General features: G+C 39.6%; 1 protein-coding gene across 2 annotated transcripts in view; it reads left to right on the top strand.

The window, feature by feature from the left end:
• The window catches only part of CDS2 (CDP-diacylglycerol synthase 2), a 110,009-nt gene that overhangs the window by 66,213 nt on the left and 20,279 nt on the right, over positions 1 to 23,517 (top strand). For both annotated transcript variants that reach the window (XM_077116199.1, XM_077116191.1), the window contains exons 2-7: positions 13,745 to 13,881; positions 15,122 to 15,218; positions 15,971 to 16,068; positions 19,563 to 19,702; positions 21,641 to 21,699; positions 22,362 to 22,444. In XM_077116199.1, coding sequence (XP_076972314.1) covers positions 13,745 to 13,881; positions 15,122 to 15,218; positions 15,971 to 16,068; positions 19,563 to 19,702; positions 21,641 to 21,699; positions 22,362 to 22,444 — 614 coding nt within the window. The remainder of the gene's footprint in view (positions 1 to 13,744; positions 13,882 to 15,121; positions 15,219 to 15,970; positions 16,069 to 19,562; positions 19,703 to 21,640; positions 21,700 to 22,361; positions 22,445 to 23,517) is intronic.

Here is a 23,517-nt window from a genome sequence, read left to right as displayed (position 1 = left end):
CCTTTTCTTCTACAAAGAATCTATACTCCTTTCCCATGTCCCCTGCCTGTTGACATTTAGTTTTGTCATAATGTCTAAGTTACATTCAGTGGAAGCATATTTCCCTGTTCCTTTTGACTATAGAACCTAGCTTGCATTGATTGTACTTTTTCCCATATACCATCTATTTCAACACCCTGTAATATATATATATATATATTTTTATTAATTTTTAAATTTTTTAAAAATATAACAACAAACACAAACATTCTTAACATATGATCATTCAGTTCTACATAATCAGTAATTCACAATATTATCACATAGTTGCATATTCATCATCATGATCATTTCTTAGAACATTTGCATCAATTCAGAAAAAGAAATATAAAGAAAACAGAAAAAAATTCATACATACCATACCCCTTAACCCTCCCTTTCATTGATCACTAGCATTTCAATCTACTAAATTTATTTTAACATTTGTTCCCCCTATTAATTTATTTTTATTCCATATGTTTTACTTGTCTGTTGTTAAGGTAGATAAAAGGAGCATCAGACACAAGGTTTTCACAATCAGACACAGTCACGTTGCGAAAGTTATATCATTATATAGTCATCTTCAAGAAATATTGCTACTGGAACACAGCTCTACATTTTCAGGCAGTTCCCCCCAGCCTCTCTGTTACGCCTTAACTAACAAGGTGATATCTATTTAATGTGTAAGAATAACCTCCAGGATAACCTCTCGACTCTGTCTGGAATCTCTCAGCCACTGACACTTTATTTTGTCTCATTTTGCTCTTCCCCCTTTTGGTAGAGAAGGTTTTCTCAATCTCTTGATGCTGAGTCCCAGCTCATTCTAAGATTTCTGTCCCACGATGCCAGGAAGGTCCACATCCCTGGGAATCATGCCCTGCGTAGAGATGGGGGAGGGCAATGAGTTTGCTTGTTGTGTTGGGTGGAGAGAGAGGCCACATCTGAGTAACAAAAGAGGTTCTCTTTGGTATGACTCTTAGGCCTAATTTTAAGTAGGCTTGACCAATCCTTTGTGGGGTTAAGTTTCATGTGAACAGATCCCAAGATTGGGGGCTCAGCCTATTGCTTTGGTTGTCCCCACTGCTTGTGAGAATATCAAGAATTCTCCACTTGGGGGAGTTGAATTTTCCCCCTTTCTCACCATTCCCCCAAGGGGACTTTACTAATATTTTTTTATTCACTGTTGAAATCACTCTGAATACCCTGCAATATTGACATTCATTTGTTGAGATTGCGAATATCCTTTTTTCCCACCTTATTAAATCTTTTGGCAATATTTGACAAACTCTGTTTCTTAGAAGAGCCTTATTCTAATAAAGGGGAAATTAAAAGGAATTTTACTTCCTCCTCCAATAAGGCTGGAGACTCATTTTCCCTTAAATACGGAGTAGAAATGCTTGGCTAGGGAACTGAAAAGAGTACTTGTCAGGCACTAGCAAGACTTCTAATTTTCTATGACTTTGCCCTAATCCTGGAAGACAATGGAAAAACAAGTGATGTTATCAGAACAGAATTGTGGGCAGAACCTCCCAGTAGGCCAAGGTGATTCTTCCTCTTCTGGTAGTTTCTGTCCTGAATTAAATAATGGCTTGTGGTGATGGTTGGTATTTCCTGTAGCCATTTCAGTTTATAGTTGTACGCTTGTTCTTTTGGCAAATAGATGCATTTCCTCCAGAGGGAAGCTTTAATGGGGAAGGTGGGAGGGAGTGTTCATTTCTTGTCATGCAGCCTCTTAGCTTAGTGTTTGAAATTGGCAGTCACGTGGAGGTTTGAATTGAAAAGCCTTACGTTCCTAAAAGATGGACTTCAGGCAGCCTGCCTTCCTTCTCGTTTTCAGAACTCTTTCATGAATATACCTGTTATGAATTCTGTACCTTTTTGAATTCCCCTGTGTTACTTAGGATGCATTTGGCTAAAAGTGACAGAAGGAACAGAATAACACTGGTTTCCCAACTAAGAGATCTTTTTTTTTTTTTTTTAATCTCACTACTTGGTTGTCCTCTGTAAATGCTTTCTACCTCAATGTCAACGTCTTTCATCTTGTTCCTTGTTCATTCTTAATAAATGACTTTCACCTCATGGTCCAAGATGGTTGCTGCAGTTCTACCTAGCCTGTCCACATTCTAGTCAGCCTAAAGGAAGAATGGTAGAATTGCATACCATACTTTTGCTATTGTCTCATTTCCCAAATTGGCAAATGTAGTCTTCTAAGCCCAGCTAAAACTCAGGGCTTCCATTACAGTGTCTAAGACAGAAGAGGAGAATGGACACTGTGACAACTGGCTACACCCTATAATACCTCATAGAGTACTTTTAAGAGTGCAGAAAATGTTGACTTGTGAAACTAAGCTGTAGTAGGCCAGCTCTGATTTGGATTTTTCAGTTTAATAAACCCTGGATTCTGTCTGAATAGTTTGTTATGGCTGTTTTTGTGGAGGTAGTGCAATCTGTTTTTTGTCTTCAATGTTCTAGATGTTGTACTACTTGTTGGGGAAACAGTGGTGAGGAAGTTTTTTATTTTTAAAATTTTTATTGTAAACAACAAACAGACATACAACTATTCTTGACATGTCCTCAATCAATGGCTCTCAATATCATCAGTTAGTTGTGTATTCATCACCATGATCATTTTTTTTGAACATTTGCATCTCTCCAACAAAAGAAATAAAAACGAAAAAACTCATACCTGCCATACCCCTTACCTCTACCTCTCATTGACCACTGCTATTTCAATCTACTAAATTTATTTTAACCTTTGTTCCCTCTATTTATTTGTTTATTTCTTATCCATATTTTTTTTACTCATCTGCCTATATTGTAGATAAAAGGAGCATCAGACACAGTGTTTTCACAATCACATAGTCATATTGCAAAATCTATATCATTATGCAATCATCTTTAAGAAACACAGGTACTGGAACACAGCTCTGCAGTTTCAGGTGCTTCCCTCTAGTCACTCTATTACACCATAAACTAAAAAGGGGATATCTATGTAATGCATAAGAATAACCTCTAACTCTATTTGAAATCTCTCAGCCACTGATACTTTATTTTATCTCATGTGTCTGTCTTCCCCCTTTTGGTCAAGAAGGTTTTCTCAATCCCTTGATGCTGAGTCCCAGCTCATCCTAGGATTTCTGCCCCAGATTTCCAGGGAGGTTTGTACCCCTGGGAGTCATGTCCCACGTAGAGGGGATAGGGCAGTGAGTGTGCTTGCTGTGTCAGCTGAAAGAGAGAGAGAGGCCACATCTGAGCAACAAAAGAAGTTCTCTGGGGGTGACTGATAGGCCTAATTTTAAGTAGGCTTAGCCTATCCTTTGCAGGAATAGGTTTCATAAGGGCAAAACCCAAGATTGAGGGTTCAGTCTATTGATTTGGCTGTCCACATTGCTTGTGAGAATATCAGGAATCCTCCAAATGGGGAAGTTGAATTTTTCCCCTTTCTCCCTATTCCCCCAAGGGGACTTTGTAAATACTTCTTTCTCACTGTTCAAATCACTCTGGGATTTATCAGGGCATCACACTAGCTTGTACAAACCAACAAAATCTCATGCCCTAATCAAGGTTCCATGTACTTATGGTGTTCAATTAACCTGTCCGTAAGTTGTTTTAAGAGATGCAGTAGTCAGAATATAAATTTTGTACCAAATAAACATTTTTTCTTTAGTCTCAAATAGAAGTTTTAAAATATGAATGACCATCAATTTTCATCACCCTGCAATACTGACATTCCTTTGTTCTTCCTTATGCAAAAACATTTTTAAATTTTTACATTTAGTCACTTTAAGACTAAATTAATTTAGGAATTTAGGCATTCCTAAATTATAAGTGGTGAGGAAGTTGACATTTTTTCAATCCTCACAGATTGTGATCTGGAGGAGGAGACAGTACAGAGTGGGGAGTGCTTTTGAGGAAGAATGGGGACACAGAGACGGTCAGGGAAGGTTTGGAGAGGAAGGACTGTCTTGGCTGAGATCCAAAGGATAAGTTGGAATTAGCCAGAAAACAGGTGGGTTCCAGGTTGGAACAGCATGAGCAAAGGCCTAAAGATGAGAAAATTAAACCTGTTCTAAGAACTGTTGGTAGTTCAATATCACTGCAAGAGGCAGGACTAGAGACCTAGATCCCAAAGGGGCTTATAAGCCATTTTAAAGAGTTTAGACCTATCTGTGGGTACTGGGGAGCTATGGAAGGGGGCCCGGACAGGGAGTGACATGATCACATTTTCTTTCTGGGAAAGTCCCTTTTGCTGCAGTGTAAAGAATAGAGTGGAGGTGGGGTGGACTCAGACTGGAGGTAAGGGAGCCAGTAGGCTGTTGCAGTTATCCAGAGAAGGGGATGAAGCAAGGGAGTTGTAGAGGTGATGGGAAAGAGTAGTGGAGCAGAAAACTCCTTTGCAGTAACATGAACAGGCTTGGTAATGGATAGGCTTAGGGATGGAAGGAAGAACCAGCAAGTGCAATAGCCACGTTTTCCCTTGAGAATTCTTGGAGAAAGGGACACTATTTGCTAAAATAGTATACAGAATAGGAAGAGATATGTGGGAAAAGATGAATTTGTATTTAGACACGTGGAGATTTTTAGGTGGCTGTAGTATATCCAAGTTGATTCAGTCAGCATTTGAATATGTGTCTGAAGCTGAAGAAGATAGTGATTGGGAATTACTAACATATACAGAAGCAATTAGAGGCATGAGAGTGAATGAGATTGCTTAAGGAAGAATGGGTAGTAGGAAAACCAGGGAGCCTAGGATGGGGACGCAGTGACGGAACCAGCATAGTAGTAAGGGACAAGCTGAAGAAGAGGAAGGTGCTAAGAGAGACAGCTGGCTGAAGAAGGCCTGGCAAGAGAGGATGTGCCGCTTGGAAGCCAAAAGAAGGTTTCTTGGATAATTGCATCAAAGGCTGCTGAGAGGTTGCACGATGAGAACTCAGAAGCTTCCAGTGTATTTAATGATAAGTTCATTGTTGATCTGGGGGAACAGTTTCACTGAAATGGGTGGGGGTGAATCTGGGTCATGGTGTGTGAGGAATGTGAACAGTCAAGGGTTGGGATGGGGGTGGGGAGGGGTGTCAGTAGGTTTTTCCAAAGATTTGGCTATGAAGTGGGAAACAACTTATGATAGTCTTAGTTGCATGAGTTGTCAAAAGTACTTTAATATGAAGCATGCTTAAATGGTTGTAAGTAGTGGTCTGTGATGAGGGAGAGGTGGGAAGACAGAAGGGAGGAAGGGGATAATCATTGGAATAAGGTCTCAGAGACGAGGGAGGAAAGTGGGTGGAGAAGGCCTGGTCATCTCCCAATGTGAAACATTGGTAACCATTGTCCTTCTGGAGAGCTCTGGTCTGGGTCCCTCTGTTTTCAGTAGAGGGTTCTTTCAAGGGCCCAGTAGACCTTTGTAAATCGTATTGTCTGGAAGTAAAACAGTTACAGCCAGTTAGGTTTTAAAAAGCTAAATCTATTCCCCACATACCTTTTCATATTTTTTCTTGTTACCTCTTTGGTATGGAATGCAGTGTCCTCTGAGAGGTACTTTAAGGGAAGCAGGCCATCAGGAGTAGCTGAAAGCATTTTTTGTAGATCGTGTTATTGGCATGATGCTTTTGGAGGACAGGCTGTGACCATATTGGGGATGATTCTTGACTCTTTTAGAGTAGGACTCCCTCTTCTATTTGATATTTTTGTTCAGACAATTGAACTTGTCAAATGGGGTTAGCAATAGAAATACCTGGAAATGTTTCTTTTTTATTCCTAACACTATATATGACTATATGTAAATATGTATGTATATGTATTTTTGTTTTCCCCAGTGTGAACTCAGACAGAAACCTACGTGGCTTTTTCAGTGAGAGGTACATGTAAGTCCTTGATACTTTAAGTATAATCCTGTCTCTGGTAATTTCTCTCCAGGGTAATCCTTGTAAGTGGGGAAGTTGATTGCTCTGGCAGCTAGCCGTTAGGCTCGATTAAGAAGATGGCAGCATGGCATTTAGCAGAAAGGCTAATTACAGTCTAATGACTTTCTTCCTGGAGAAGATTTGCAGTATGCATATAAGCAGTGTAAAAAATAGTTTGTGTAAATTATGGAGTAGTAAGTGAGACTTCTGAATTTGAATGTAATGTCTAAATTTCTAGTACTAGTGGGAAGGACAGATTTGGAAGCATAACCAGCTAGTGCCTTGAACACCATCTTTTTTTTTTTAAAGTTGAAAAAATCATCAAAATTTTATTAGAAATATGAATGAAGGTGTGAACACCATCTTTTAATAAAATATCCTTAAAGATGAAAAAGGAAGAAAAAGTCTAATGGGATGGCACCACTTATTTCTTTCCCTAGAAGCTCCTCTTAGCCAAACATGAACAGAATATTAACATATTTTCTTTAGCAGATCTGAGTTGGCATCTAGTAATGGGCTGGGGTATGGAGCAGAGTGGGTCCTATCTGCCCACAACGCAGGCTTTTCCATGTGGGTTGCCAAAATGCCAAGGCTTCTGTCCAGCTTAGGCCACAGCTGCTTTTCTTTTGGCCAAACTCTGTTCATCACTACTTGTGGGTGTCACTGTGGAGTCTTGAGAAATATTGAGGTAGGAGAGTGGGCCCTTGAGACCAACCAGTAACCAAAGGAAGTCTCAAAAGATTGCTTCCCAGTAAACATTATTAGTCCCAAGCAAGACTTTACGAGAATCCTGAAAATTAAAGGAAAGTGAGGGGGAGTAGGATAGGAGCTAAACTGAATTCTCGAGAATAATGATGAAAATAAGTTCTACAAATGCTGTTCCTGGTTGCGCTATATCCTTTCCCTGGAAAAGGCAAACCTTGACCTTAAGGAACTTCCCCTCCCATCTGGCTTTTCCTGTTTCACCCCCCCCCCCCCCCCAAACACACACACACACACACACACACACACACACACACACACACATACACACACTCCCAACTAGGTAGGGGCTGGGCTGGGGATGGGATGGGAGAGAGGTACTGAAAAGATGATAGGGGAAGCTTTTCTAGCATGATTTTCTCCAAAAATGTCAGTTGGCTCCTGAGCCCTTGATATCCAGAATAGTCTACGTGTCTTCTATACTAAGTGCTTCTCTCTTTCTCTTGAGGGTCTAAGTGAACCAAAAGTTAGGGGCCCTAGGAGGGATTTTTTCCTTTCTTTCAAAGCAGCATTCCAATTTCCTGTTTTTTACCAACACTACAGCCCCCTTGGGAAATGGCTAAGGGACTGTGAAAGGATATGTGTTGGTTTAGCTAGAACCTGAGATGCAGGGTCTGTTCTGCTCAGCCTCTGTTCTGAGCCCTTGAGATTGAAAAGGAAGGGAGGAGCAGGGGATGCTTGAGAGTTGGGTTGAGACTAGTTTAAAGCAGCAGGGCAGCTTTTTTCCCTGTGCTTGCTGGTCCCAGAGCAATTGGGCTGGAGCCGTTACATACACAGCCGAATAGAGACGGAGACAGTAGGGACGAGACTTGTTCTGCTACAAGAGATAGGAGCAAGTGTTCTGGCACCGTGATCTGTGAATCAGAGTGGGTTTATCATAACTCTCAGGGCAGTATGGATACTTTGGTCCATGCTGGGCCAAATAGGCAAGTTCAACAAACAGGCAGTTCAACAAATATTTGTGCCTGCAGTGTTCCAGGTACTGCTCAGTATAGTGGTGAACAGGAAGCCATTGGCCTTTGACATAGCACTGTCTGACATGTATATGATTTTTTTAACACGTGCCCCAATAGATATATACTTATTAAATTGCATACATGTACTAATCTGTCTATTATAAAGCATACAAAGGAAAGAGAATAAGAATGAGATAAAGAAATAAAAATAAGTTCTATTTCCCCACATTCCAAAAGATTGTGTTACATGTATCCCACTTCAGAGAGTATTACTATGTCCTCTTGCTGACAGTGGTTGTCCTGTTCCTGGGCCACTCCCTCTCCCATACCCCAACAAGGCAAGAAGGATTGAGGAGGAGATTGTGGCCACTGTTCATCCTCCCTCTGAGCAGATGCACACCTCTCTGCCAGCAGAGGGCTTGCTATCTAGGGTGGGGGTTGCTCTGAGCTGCCTCTTTCCTGTTAGTGGATCGTACCAGGTCCTTAGGCTATTTGGGGTCTTTCCCACAGATCTCCCATGGTAGGCATTTACTTCTCAATATTCTACACAGAGTATTTTAAAAAAAATATTTTAAATAATATATTTAAAGAAATATTTAAAAGTGCATTTCTGACAAAGCACAGGATATTAACAAAGCTATTGAAATTTCCAACATCACTGAGTCATACTCAAATCAATTCTCAACATAAGGCAGTATAGTTTTAAATTCTCTGTGTTACTGTTCCATCTTCACACGTAGTTTCCCAAAAAAAGCTTCATCAAATCAAATAGGCTTGTCAGCTGCTTCTGATGTCCTTGAAACATTTCAGTATCCATTCAGCATCATTTGAAAAATATCTTGCAACTTTTATTACTGAGCATACTGATCTCTTTCAAACATATTTTTATGTGTGTATGTATTCAATTATGTAAGCCTGTGTGATTGTGGTAGGATTATTGAATGGAAAAAGAGCTATAAACAGATTTACAGGGTAAAGAATTCTTATTGTATACTGGAGACCTGACTCTATTAGAACATAGAGTTATCTAAAAACTGGTTAATGTTCAGATGCCCAATAAGGATAATTAATTTGTAGATGGTGTTGTTTGTTTGTCTCCATGCATATCATTGAAGCAAACGATGACTTGAAATAATCAAAGTAATGCATCCTGGGCATTCCAAAGTATAGGGCAGTCCTTGACTTCCATAATAAAGTATCCTGTCAAGAGATAAATCCTCAGAAGTGATGGCACTGGGGACCAAATGACAGGGCAAAATAAAATCAAGAGTCCTTCAAATGCTGAATGTTTATGGGTGGGGTTCTTTCCTCAGTCCATATATTCATTATGTTGGAATTCTGTTAGGAATTTCTCTTAAGAGGGGCATTTGTGTACTTCATGTAACTCTTATTTTTTTAAATTTAAAAATTAAAAAAATATATATAACAAACGCAAAGATTCTTAACTTATGATCATTCTGTTCTACATAATAATCAGTAATTCACAATATCATCACATAGTTGCATATTCATCATCATGATCATTTCTTAGAACATTTGCATCAATTCAGAAAAAGAAATATAAAGAAAACAGAAAAAAATTCATACATACCATACCCTTTCCTCCCTCCCTTTCATTGATCACTAACATTTCAATCTAAGTTTATTTTAACATTTGTTCCCCCTATTATCTATTTTTATTCCATGTGTTTTACTCGTCTGTTGATAAGGTAGATAAAAGGAACATCAGACACAAGGTTTTCACAATCACACAGTCACATTGTGAAAGCTATGTGATTATACAATCATCTTCAAGGAGCATGGCTACTGGAACACAGCTCTACATTTTCAGGTAGTTCCTTCCAGCCTCTCCATTACATCTTGACTAACAAGGTGATATCTATTTAATGCATAAGAATAGCCTCCAGGATAACCTCTCGACTCTGTTTGGAATCTCTGAGCCATCGACACTTTATTTTGTCTCATTTCACTCTTTCCCCTTTTGGTCGAGAAGGTTTTCTCAATCCCTTGATGTTGAGTCTCAGCTCAATCTAGGGTTTTTCTCAATCCCTTGATGCTGAGTCTCAGCTCATTCTAGGATTTCTGTCCCACGTTGCCAGGAAGGTCCACACCCCTGGGAGTCATGTCCCACGTAGATGGGGAAGAGCATTGAGTTTGCTTGTTGTGTTGGCTGAAGAGAGAGGCCACATCTGAGCAACAAAAGAGGTTCTCTTGGGGATGACTTTTAGGCCTAACTATATGTAGGCTTAGCCTATCCTTTGTGGGGTTAAGTTTCATACATACAAACCCCAAGATCGGGGGCTTGGCCTATGGCTTTTGTTGTCCCCACTGCTCGGGAGAATATCAAGAATTCAACTTGGGGGAGTCGAATTTTCTCCCTTTCTCACCATTCCCTGAAGGGGACTTTGCAAATACTTTTTTATTCACTGTTCACATAATTCTGGGGTCTATCAGGGCATCACTCTGGACAAACCAACAAAATCTCATGCCCTACTTAAGATTCCATGTGCTTGTGGTGTTCAGTTAAGCTGTCTACATAAGTTATATTAGGAAATGCACTAGTCAAAATATAAATTTTATACCAAATAAACATTTTTTGCTTTAGTCTCACACATAAGTTAAAATTTTAAAATACTAGTTACTATCAATTTTCAGCACCCTGCAGTAATGACATTCCTATGTTCTTCCTCAAGCAAAAACATTTTTTAAATTTCTACATTTAGTCACTATAATTATACACTCTAGGCATTCCTAGATTATGCCATCTCAGCCTTTATCGTCTATCTTTCTTTCTGATTTCATTTGTGCCCCTAGCCCTTCTCCCTCCATCAATCTCACATTCATCTTCATTCAGTGTTTTAACATAATTGTATTACAGTTAGGTAGTATTGTGCTATCTATTTCTGAGTTTTTACAATCAGTCCTGTTGCACTATCTGTATCCCTTCAGCTCCAATTACCCAATATCTTACCCTATTTCTATCTCCTGATGGTCTCTGTTATCAATGAAAGTCTCCAATTTTATTCACTAATGTCGGTTCATATCTGTGAGACCATACAGTATTTGTCCTTTTGTTTCTGGCTAATCTCACTCATCATAATGTCCTTAAGGTCCATACATGTTGTTACATACTTCATAACTTTATTCTGTTTTACGGCTGCATAATATTCCATCACATGAATGTAGCACAGTTTGTTTAGCCACGCGTCTGTTGATAGACATTTTGACTGTTACCATCTCTTTGCAACTGTAAATAATGCTGCTATAAACATTGGTGTGCAAATGTCCAGTTGTGTCCTTGCCCTCTTATGTCCTTGTCCTCTGAGTAGATACCTAACAATGGTATTGCTGGGTCATATGGCAATTCTATATTTAGCTTCCTGAGGAACCGCCAAACTGCCTTCCACGGTGGTTGTACCATTTGACATTCCCACCAACAGTGGATAAGTATGTCTCTTTCTCCACATCCTCTCCAGCACTTGCCGTTTTCTGCTTTATTGATAATGGCCATTCTGGTGGGTGTGAGATGATATCTCGTTGTGGTTTTGATTTGCATTTCTCTAATAGCCAGGGAAGTTGAGCATCTTTTCATGTGCCTTTTGGCCATTTGCATTTCCTCTTCTGAGAAGAGTCTGTCCAAGTCTTTTGCCCATTTTATAATTGGGTTGTCTGTCTTTTTGTTGTTGAGTTGAACAATCTCTTTGTATATTCTGGATAAGAGACCTTTATCTGATATGTCATTTCCAAATACTGTCTCCCATTGGGTAGGCTGTCTTTTTACTTTCTTGATGAAGTTCTTTGATGCACAAAAGTGTTTAATTTTGAGGAGTTCTCATTTATTTATTTATTTCTTCAGTGCTCTTGCTTTGGGTGTAAGGTCTAGGAAATCACCTCCTGTTATAAGATTTATAAGATATTTCCCTACATTTTCTTCTAACAGTTTTGTGGTATTAGATCTAATGTTTAGGTCTTTGATCCATTTTGAGTTAACTTTTGTATAGGGTGTGAGATACGGGTCCTCTTTCATTCTTTTGCATATGGGTATCCAGTTCTCTACACACCATTTATTGAAGAGACTGTTCTGTCCTAGGTGAGTTGGCTTGACTACCTTGTTAAAGATTAATTGTCCATAGATGAGAGGGTCTGTATCTGAGCACTTTATTTGATTTCATTGGTCAGTATATCTATCTTTATGCCAGTACCATGCTGTTTTGACCACTGTAGCTTTATAATACACCTTAAAGTCAGATAGTGTGAGACCTCCGACTTCATTTTTTTTTCTCAGGATACTTTTAGCTATCCAGGGCACCCTGCCCTTCCAGATAAATTTGATTATTGTGTTTTCTAGTTCTGAAAAGTAAGTTTTTAGGATTTTAATTGATATCGCATTGAATCTGTAAATCTATTTAGGTAGAATTGACATCTTAACTATATTTAGTATTCCAATCCATGAACACAGTATACCCTTCCATTTATGTAGGTCTTCTGTGATTTCTTTTAACAATTTCTTGTAGGTTTCTTTGTATAGATCTTTTGTCTCTTTAGTTAAATTTATTCTTAAATATTTTATTCTTTTGGTTGTAATTGTAAATGGAATTTTTTCTTAATTTCTCCCTCATGTTGTTCATTACTAGTGTATAGAAACACTATAGACTTTTGAGTGTTGATCTTGTAACCTGCCACTTTGCTGTACTCATTTATTAGCTCTAGTAGTTTTGCAATGGATTTTTTGGAATTTTCAACATATAGAATCATATCATCTGCAAACAGTGAGAGTTTTACTTCTTCCTTTCCAATTTTGATGTCTTGTATTTCTTTTTCTTGTCTAATTTCTCTTGCTAGCACTTCCAACACAATGGTGAATAACAGTGGTGATAGTGGACATCCTTGTCTTGTTCCTGATCTTAGGGGGGATGTTTTCAGTTTTTCCCCATTGAGGATGATGGTAGCTGTGGGTTTTTCATATATTCCCTTTATCATTTTAAGGAAGTTCCCTTCTATTCCTATCCTTTGAAGTGCTTTCAACAGGAAAGGATGTTGAATTTTGTCAGATGCCTTTTGTGCATCAATTGAAATGATCATGTGGTTTTTCTGCTTTGATTTGTTGATAATGGTGTATTACATTAATTGCTTTTCTTATGTTGAACCATCCTTGCATACCAGGAATGAATCCTTCTTGGTCATGGTGTATAATTCTTTTAATGTGCTGCTGAATTCGATTTGCTAGAATTTTGTTGAGGATTTTTGCATCTATATTCATTAGAGAGATTGGTCTGTAGTTTTCTTTTTTTTGTAATATCTTTGTCTGGCTTTGGTATGAGGGTGATGTTGGCTTCATAGAATGAATTAGGTAGCTTTCCCTCCTCTTCAAGTTTTTTGAAGAGTTTGAGCAGGATTAGTACTAATTCTTTCTGGAGTGTTTGGTAGAATTCACATGCGAAGCCATCTGCTTCTGGACTTTTCTTTTTGGGGAGCTTCTTAATGACTGATTCAGTTTCTTTACTTGTGATTGGTTTGCTGAGGTCTTCTCAAGTCAATGTTGGTTGTTCATGCCTTTCTAGAAAGTTGTCCATTTCATCTACATTGTCAAATTTATTAGCATACAGTTGTTCATAGTATCCTGTCATTACTTCCTTTATTTCTGTGGGGTCAGTGGTTATGTCTCCTCTTCCATTTCTGATCTTATTTATTTGCATCCTCTCTCATCTTCTTTTTGTCAGTCTTGCTAAGGGGCCATCAATCTTATTGATTTTCTCATAGAACCAACTTCTGGTTTTGTTGATTTTCTCAGTTGTTTTCATGTTCTCAATTTCATTTATTTCTGCTCTAATCTTCATTATTTCTTTCTTTTTGCCTGCTTTGGGGTTAGTTTGCTGTTCTTTCTCTAGTTCTTCCAAGTGGACAGTTACTTCCTTGATTTTTGCCTTTCTTCTCTTTTGACATAGGATTTAGGGCAATAAATTTCCCTCTTAGCACTGCCTTTGCTGCATCCCATAAATTTTGATACTTTATGTTTTCATTTTCATTTGCCTCGAGATATTTATTGATTTCTCTTGTAATTCTACACAGCATTTTAACCTTTCCTCTTCTGTGATTGTTTCTGCCATATAGGAGTCAGAGTCAGAAGCAAAGGTAGATGGAGAGACTGCCTCGGACAGTGAGAGTCGTGCAGAACCTGCTCCCCCACCAACCTCTGCTGATGATACCCCAGAGGTCTTCAACAGGGCCCTTTCTAATTTGTCTTCAAGGTAACCTGGTTTGTTGCATGGGCTTGCGGGGGGTTTTGCACAGTGTCCAAGGGCTGAGAAGCACCCAGAGTCCTCAGACAGCCCATGTTGTCAATCTGTGTAGAAAGGCCTGCCCACTCACTTTGGTTTTGTTCTTCCCCTGCTCTGCCTGGGGTTCCATTTGGAGCATTGGGGTGAAAGTGAGCAGAATCCAGCGCTTGCCAGTAACTGTGTACATGGTAAGTGGCTTGGAAGGGAGGGCAGCCCAGCTTGGAAGACTCTGGCCCTTGATGGAAGGGCCTGGAGGAAAAGTATTGACAGAGGGATGGTAGTGGATGAGGCTCAGCTGACATAGAATACATGAAGAGAAAGCATCCCTTGGCTTTGTAATTCACGGCTGGGTTTCTTTTCACTGTAGATCCCAAGATTCTAGTTGAAATTTAATTTTCCCTTTCCTACACAATCGTTATCAACAGGAAGAAATTGAAAAACATCATAACTTGGGTGAATCTAGGGTTAAAATTTTTGGCCTTTGAGAATCTGGCTCTTCATACACCAGCTATGTGGGTAGATTTCCCAAAAACATTATCTAAAAGTGCTTAATTTGTATGCTGCCTACTTGTCTCTTTGAAAGGTTGTATTGTACAGTGGTTAAGGGCATGGATTCTGGAGCCAGATTTCCTGAATTCACATCCCAGCACCTCTACTTGCCAGCGCTGTGACCTCTCTGCACTTTCATTTCCTCATCTATACAAGCTAGTTGTTTTGAGACTTGAATAAGTTAATATATATATAAAGTACATATAAAAGTGCCTGAAGCATGTTTGTGGTAGCTGTTACTATTATTTAATATTATTATGACCCTAACAATGCAGGGGTTACCACAATATAGGATTCTGCTGTGGGAAAAATGTTTATATTTTTTCTTCAGAGATGGCCATGGAAGCCATCCAAGTAGATTTAGAAGCAGAGTGCACCGTGTTTCCTTTGGATTCTTTGTTTGATTCCCTTTGTTAAAACTGTAAGCTTGTGTGTTTTCCTGTAGGCCTTGGTGTACCTGCTGATATTATTGTGGGTGAGGTGATGGCATTGTGGCCCTGCTCCTACTAGCGTGTGGCTGCTGCCTACATCAGGATGAAGGAGGTACTCCTGGAAAGGGTTGACCACAGCATCCTCTAAACACAGGAAAAGCCATTTTCTGTGATTCAGTACTTTTTGGGCTCCTGACTGTGTTTTTTCCTTCTCTTCCTCTCTAACCTAGATGGAAGAACTGGTGGGTAAGAGGCATCCTGACACTGGCCATGATTGCATTTTTCTTCATCATCATTTACCTGGGACCAATGGTTTTAATGATGATTGTAAGTGCCATTTGCATACTATTTTAGTGTTGCTTTCACTTTTTCCTGCAGAATCAGTCTTCTTAAATGTCAGGTATTGGCTCTGGGAATTATTAGGAGTTTAGTATCAGACAGTTCCGTCTTATAACATTGGTGACTTCTCAACCCCTAGCAACCACTGAAGGGACACTGGCACAGGCCACTTGTTTGTGGTCGAAGATGTCTCTTCATTTTCAAAATCAATTTTATTATTCCATCTGTTTTATTAAGCTATTTTGATGATGGCCCTCTCTATATCTTTGTGTGACTCCTGGTTTTGTTCTTGTTTTCCTGGGGCCTCACTTGTGGACTTAGAGTTTTCATTAAGAGATCTCAGTCCACAATACTTTCCCTCAGCATCATGCACAGGGTCAAATTAGTAACACCTGATTGTTGAGAATAGATGATTTTCTAGTATTTACATTCAAAATCAAAACGAAAAGGGATTGGTTGATACCTTGGATGTCCTAGAATAAAAAGTTAATTGAAATAATAGGAGCGTGTATGTGTGTGTGTTTACTGTGGGAAATTGGATCTTCTTCCTGTGATATAAAGTGCTGTATTGCCATGTGAGATTGTGTGAAAGAGAGAAAGGAGGAGAGCAGAATTGCTGTAGGCAGGAAATTTTTCTTAAAATGTTTTTTTCTTGAAAGCCATGACCTATTGATTTCTGTTTCCAAATGTCATAATGATTGCAGAGTCAGCTGGTGGTCTAATTTTTCTGTGTCCTACAGGTGATGTGTGTCCAGATTAAGTGTTTCCATGAGATAATCACTATTGGCTACAATGTATACCACTCCTATGACCTGCCCTGGTTTAGGACCTTGAGCTGGTAAGCTCTCTAGCCCCACGCATTTGCATGATAAAGTGATTTGTGGTGGGTATTTACATTGGTGGAGGGTAGGAGTCAGGGGATGATGGCCACAAACTTGCATGGCAGCTCTGAGGCACAGGATTTTAAGGGGCCAAACTGCAGCTGGGTACCAGAAGCCTAGAATCTTCCAAGAAACCGGCCTAGCTGCATTGGTGGCCACATTTATCTTGGAATTTGGGTTCCTTAGATGCTACATGATGGTTCCCTGTTTCTGGATCACTATGTTTTCCATGCTGTAGTATCCCAGCATCCCACTAGACTGCTGGTGCTGGTATTGCCATCTCAGGAACTTAGTTGTCTTATCTCTAAAATAGGTGGTTGGGACTTAGTGATTTTTAAGCCCTAATTCCTTGGAAGTTCCTTGGGTGCCAGAGTGAATAGGAGCATGACTGAGTGAATAGGATCTGGGCTCTTCTAGAGGAACTCTGCTTAGTCCCTTCCATAGGCAAGGGCTCTGTTGCTTTAAAGCAAGACGAAAAACCTCTAGGGCAGATGATGCCTGAGACCCTTCCAAATATGAAATTTTCTGTTTTATTGGTCATGTTGTTCCCAGATGGTGACATGACCAGAACATCTTGTGGTGCTGAGAAGACTTGGGGCAGATACAGGCCTTCTCACCCTGTTGTATCAGCACACAGAGTTGATTCCACGAGTTAGCCAGCTGGAGGGTAATGTTTTGGGCCCCAGCAGGTTGGTTCTGGCCAAGGTAGCCAGTATGCTCATATAAGGCTGGGATGCTTCCCCATCACCCAGCCGCACTAGCTGCTTTTTTCCCTCCGGAAGAACCTATGATTTTTGTCTGGGTTAAGATGTAGTAGATCTCTCTTGTGGCTGTTCTCTGGCTGAAAAGCAAGATATTTTATATTTTGTTAACATACTAAGGAGAGTCTGACCCTTGGCCTGTAGTCACTTACCAAAGAAGTTTCTCCCATCTAACAGAAATAAACTTAAAAGGGTAATTCTTGAACTTCCACAACTTAAAAAAAATGGGTGAGAGAAATTTCCCACTCTTTTCCTCATTTCAGGATCTTTGTCTTATGTTTGGAATGGTGGATGTATGGTCACATCCTCAGAAGCACCACAGACAATAGGGGTATGAGCCATGGCTTTCCCTTCAAGGAGCTCCAGTTGAGAGAGATTATGAGCAAGGCAAGAGTTAAATGCTAGTGATAGGGTTACCTGTCAGCAAGGAGAAGGAGATGCTCCGAGGTTGGGTGTAATTAATTGCGAAGAGAAATGAGCAAATACTACTTGTTATAGAAAGACAGCAAAGGCTGATATCATGTTAGGCTATGCAAGGTTTTGTGAAGAAAATGGTATTTGAGCAGTGACTGACAAATGAGTAAATGGAGAGGATGATCCAGGCAAGGAGAGAGGGCAGAAACAAAACAGACAATGAGACTGTGGAAGTAAACTATTTTAATGGGATTGAGCTTCCTATTGGAAAGTGGAAATGAGATGGGGGAGGTAGGATGAGGCACATTCTGGGGATATTTTTAGGGTTTAAGTGTTCTATAAAAGAACTCTACAAAAGGGGTAGAAACTCAGTCTCAAGTTTAAAAAAAATTTTTTTATATATTTTTATTGAGAAATATCCACACAGATACAGTACAACCATATTATACAATCAGTGGCTCACAATATCATCACATCGTTGTGTATTCTTCATCATGATCATTTTTAGAACATTTGCATCACTCCAGAAAAAGAAATAAAAAGAAGATAAAGAACTCATACATCCCATACCCCTTACCCCTCCCTCTCATTGACCCAGAGTATTTCAACCTACCCAGTTTTTACCCTTTATCTTCTCCTTTTATTTATTTATTTTTTATCCTTATATTTTTTTACTCATCTGTCCATACCCTGGGTAAAAGGAGCATCAGACACACGGTTTTCATAATCACACATTTACATTGTAAAATCTATGTAGTTATAATCTTCAAGAATCGAGACTACTGGAACACAGTTCAGCAGCTTTGAGTACTTCCTTCTAGCCACACCAATACATCATAAACTAAAAAGAGATATTTGTATAATGCATAAGAATGACCTCCAGGATAACCTCTCAACGCTGTTTGAAATCTCCCAGCCACGGACATGTTATTTTGTCTCATTTCTCCCTTCCCCCTTTTGGTCAAGAAGACTTTCTCATTCTCATGATGCCAGGTCCCTGCTCATCCCTGGGAGTTCGCGGAATTTACACCCCTGGTAGTCATGTCCCACGTAGGGGAGAGGGAAGTGAATTTACCTGCCAAGTTGGCTTAGAGAGTGAGGCCACATTTGAGCAACAAAAGAGGTTCTCTCAGGTGACTCTTAAGCATAACATCAGTAGGTTTAGCTTCTCCTTTGCAGGAATAAGCTTCATAGGGGCAAGCCCCAAGATTGAGGACTCATCCTATTAAATTGGTTGTCTCCACTGCTTATGATAATATCAGGAATTATCCAGATGGGGAAGTTGAATGTTTCCTCCTTTGTCTCTAGTCTTCCAAGGGGACTTGGTAAATACTTTTTTATTCTCTGCCCAAATTGCTCTGGGATATATTGGAGCATCACACTAATCTGCACAAACCAACAAAATCTCATACTTTATTCAAGATTCCATGTAATTAAGGTATTTTGGGCCATATCATCCTTTCCTCAGTATTCTGATTTACCTTAGTTCTCTCCAGATCAGCTTCATTCATATTACTAGGCAAGTCTGATCACTTTTTCAGCTTTTTAAACAGTTGCCAAATGGGGTAATACTGCCTTTCATAGCATCAGTGCTCTAATGCTGAGTCTCAGGCATCACATAAATATCCGAAGTTTCATGGAATGACCATGTTATATAGAAAGAGCTCAGTATCTCAGAATTTAGAAGTATCAGTTACAACTCCTAAATATACGTGATTGTTGTAAGAGCTTATAATCTAGGACTCTACAATAGGCCCCAACCTAATAACCCATGCTTTCAATTTCAGTTCTCTGAGTTTGTAAATTATAGTTAATCCATATGAGTGAGGTATGATAATAAAATTTATTTTTGTTTCTGACGTTTTATTCAACATACTGTCCTTAAGGTTCATTCACATAGTTGCATGCCTCACAACTTCATTCCTTCTTGCAGACTCTTAGTAGTTCATTGTATGTAAACACCACAGTTGCCCCTTCCTCAGTATTGTACCCTTAGGCCATCTCCATCCATTGCAAATCTGGAACACTGCTGCCATTAACACCAGTGTGTCAGTGTCCATTCTTGTCCCCCTTTCAGTTCCTCCAGGTATATACCTAGCAATGGGGAGAGTGAATAAAAGCTGCCACAGTTTCTATATAAAATTCTCATCAGTGGTGTCACCAGAGAAAGGAAACTATGATCTTATGTTCCTCTGGGAGCTATTCTGGGGGTCTTGAGATGGGGTAAGACTGACTACCTCCCTGTGGCAGTAATGCAGTGATGTCTTTGTTTACAGGTACTTCCTACTGTGTGTAAATTATTTCTTCTATGGTGAAACAGTAACAGATTACTTCTTCACTCTGGTCCAGAGAGAAGAGCCTCTGCGGATCCTCAGTAAATACCACCGGTTCATTTCCTTTACTCTCTATCTTACAGGTATGCATTATGCAGTTCCTGAATTCATGTGTCTGTATTGTTTTTGAATGTGTCTTGAATAGGATTAGGTTAATGTAAAGTTTGATGACCTTAACACTGACCATGCAGAGGAGCAGAGCTGACAGTTCTATCTTAGGCTCTGTGGTACCACTTCTCTACTAATAACAGAAGGTGAGATGGAGGGGGTTATATGGTTTTGGAGGAACTGCAGTTTGTGCCACTTGTCCCTTTGCTCCAGTCTCAATTGAAAGACAGTATAACGTGGTCATTTGGCAAAGAGTCTGTAGTATGACAAAAATCATCCAGGAACATCTATAAAATCTAGTGACTATCTGTTTCAAGGCAGTTATTTTAGGAAACAGTACGAGAGATATTACAGTATGGTGGAAAGTTTTGCTGAATTTATATTTTAAAAGTCTCTGACCAGGCAGTGCGACAGTGGCTCAATGGCAGAATTCTCGACTGCCATGCTGGATACCCAGGTTCGATTCCCAGTGCCTGCTCATGCCAAAAAAAAACCCCAATTCTGACCTTGGGGGGAGATGGGGTGGGAGTGGGGGTGGGGGTGGGGCGGGAATAGGAGTGGGGTGGAGCAGGAACTTAATCTTTCTTCGGCTGAATTCTTTTGTAATGGACAACTAAAATTGAAGGGTTACTGTGAGGATTAAATCAGATACATTAAAAATTGGCAAGCAATAAAGTACTATGTTAATATAAACCAAGTTAAGACTGCACATTTATTCTAGTAATGCTGAGCTTTACAGAGTTGCCTTCAAAGCCTGGTTGAGACACAGGAGAGATTTGTTATTAATTTTAGTCTGACCTTGATTTTGATCAGCTTGATGGCAGAATGTGATTCTGTAAACGATACATGACTGTTAAACTATAAAATCCACCACCCAGGGTCTGTTGTTGTAGCGCGAAAACCAGGAACGAGGCCGCAGGCCTCCAGGAATGTTTCGCGAAGTTAGAGCAGGCTGAGACTAAGGATCCGCAGTTTCGGGAAATAGGTTTTATTAGCTCGTGAGCACCAGGGACCAGCTAAGTCACCTCAAAAGTCTGAGCCCCGAACAAAAGGCAACCTTAGCTTTTATAGACTTTTTGACATGTTAAAGACAAGGTACACAATTGGCTGATTTAAGTTGAGAATGGCCCAGAGCTGAACTGTTGAGGGGCCCCTACCCCAGGAATGTCTTCTTTTGCCTATGTACATTTTTACTGGTTCCTGGAGGCTAGGGGAGGGGGTTTTTATACCAGGAAATGAACCTTATCTTATCTCACTTGCCTGCAAGGAGAGGGGGTTTGGGGATTTTCCACAGAGAGCACAACTAAACCAGAAAGAGGGCAAGGCCTGCCTGCTACATTGTCACTCAGAATGTTCAGGGGAGCCTGCCTCAGATCCCAAGGGCAGTCCTCTGCAATGGAAGGTCAGGGGACAGCAGCTTCCTTGATGGGATAAGTAAGACGGAGACTTCTGGGTACAACTGCTTTCAAGGGGCCCAGCACACGTGTGGGTGAAAATCAATTTCCTTCCTGGAGAAAGGGTGGCCGTAAACACTTTCTTCCCCCCATTCATATGAAATGAATGGCCATGGCTGTGTTCCAATAAAACTGTATTTATTAAAAACAGCCAACCAGCCTGGTTGTTTGCTGACCCCTGTTCAAGGAACAAAACATCTCTATGGTGAACAGTGTCCTAAATTGATGTAGTCTGCAAGATTTTAAAATATTGCCTTTTGTTGATTGTTTTAAAGAGGTCATTTTCTCCTAATTGCTTACCTGGATAACTACTCCTCAACCACCAATTGTGTACTGGCTAACTGCTACCAAGAAATTAGCCCAAGTACTCCTTAGCACAGCTGAAGAAAATGACTAGGAGGACAAAGATAAATGCAAGATGTGATTCACTTTGTCCTTTTTCCTCCCTTCTCAAACTAGGATTCTGCATGTTTGTGCTTAGTCTGGTCAAGAAACATTATCGACTACAGTTCTACATGGTAAGGGAAATGCATGTGCTTGTGTCAGAATTCTTGGATTTAATGAGGTTCTGTGCAAAAACTCCACAGGCCTCTCATCCTTTCTGAAATAAATCAAAACTGTGGAAAATAGCCTGTTCTCTATGCATCTAGAGCCTAGAGCAGGAAGAAAGAGTGATCATTTTAGGTTTGGTACTCTGCTTCTGCCTACACCCAGTCACTATTATATCCCAAGTAACCTTTCCACTAGGACCCCAAAAGGTGGGCTCCAGGCAAAATTTCATGTGAAGTGTTGGGTATTGCCCATAAATATGCTTTCACTTGGCATTGATCTTTCCCTCTCTTGAGGACATCATTTCTCTGATTGCTGCAAGTGCTCAATAAATACTTGCTAAGAAAATGAGAAGTGCTCAAGCTTTTAGAGCACAGATGGACTACTTGGTAGTAGTTATGCTGTCCATGGTTGAACAAGGGTTCTTTAGATGAGATGTCTGGCTGGGAGCACGAAGTGTTACTCTAAGAGACCTGTTCTGTACTGTTTCACACCCAGTATGACAGATATAGAAGCAAATATTTTTCCTATCTGTATCATAGCAATTTTCTATTTGGTATTGACCATCCTTTGAAGTCATTCTCAAGGTTCATTGATAGGTAGAGCTTATTCTTTATTTCTTCTTTTGCAGTTTGGCTGGACTCATGTAACCTTATTGATTGTTGTAACTCAGTCACATCTCGTTATCCACAACCTGTTTGAAGGGATGATCTGGTGAGTGAGGCTCATGGGGGGATTCTCCTGCTTCCTTACTGGGTGTTTCTCATTTGCAGATAGGGCTCTGTGTTAGTTTGAAAGCTGCCGGAATACGATATACCAGAATTGGAATGACTTTTATTGTATTGTTCATTTACTTTTTTCCTCTATTTTAAAATTTTATTTATTTTATTATTATTATTATTATTTTTAAATTTTAGGAGGTTTTATTGTGGAGGAAGAGATTCAATGACTAAAGATTAACATGCAAGTTCTTAGGTAAAACATATAAAGGCATACCCTGAGACAAAATGAATACTTAACATTTTTTCCCCCTCTCATATGCAAAATTTTGAAAAGAAAGAACAATATCTGGGGTTGACCACAAAGTAAAATCTCAATACTATTTCCAGTTATGAGAATGATGCAAAGATGTGTGGTGTGCTAAAAAATAAGTCAGTGATGGGGATATGAGCTCTTGCGTTGTCGAAGGCCATAAAGAGGGCTTACTGCCTTATGTGAGCATCGGGCAGATACGAAAGCAGGGCCATAAATACAAATTTTCTAAGCAGGTCCTCCATGTTATAGAATTGTTCCTAGGGAAAGTGTCAATCCAGCTGACGTTTAACTTAAATAGAATAAAATAAAATGCTCTGGCTGTCTCTTTCAAGACAGAAACTAAAGAGGAGGTGAAGAATTCTAGAGGATTATGTACAGAAACAGGGTAAAAAATGGGGTTTATTTCTGTTGAGCAATTTGTATGTCAGATTCCAAAGTGTCTTAAATTTTCCAGGTAAATTGACAAAATTCCAGCAAAAAAGGTCCTGGAAACTGTCAGTACCATAGATTAGAGACCAATTTTCATACTTGCTTATTATTAAAGCTAAAGATTCCACAAGTGACTGACAGTAAAATATTGACACATTAAAGAATGAACCAAAGGGAAATCTGGAACAAGTGGTCCATTAGCAGAATAGTGTTAAATAAATTACTATGCAGCTATTTAAAACATGTTCTCAAAGAATATCTAAGGAGAGGGAAAAGGCTAAAACATTGTAAAATAAAAAAAGTGGTTACAGAATAGTATATTT

Source organism: Tamandua tetradactyla, chromosome 1, assembly GCF_023851605.1.
Source record: "Tamandua tetradactyla isolate mTamTet1 chromosome 1, mTamTet1.pri, whole genome shotgun sequence".
In the NCBI taxonomy this organism is placed as follows: Eukaryota; Metazoa; Chordata; class Mammalia; order Pilosa; family Myrmecophagidae; genus Tamandua; species Tamandua tetradactyla.
The sequence above is the reverse complement of the archived record's forward strand: the minus strand, read 5'-3'. Positions and strand labels throughout refer to the sequence as shown.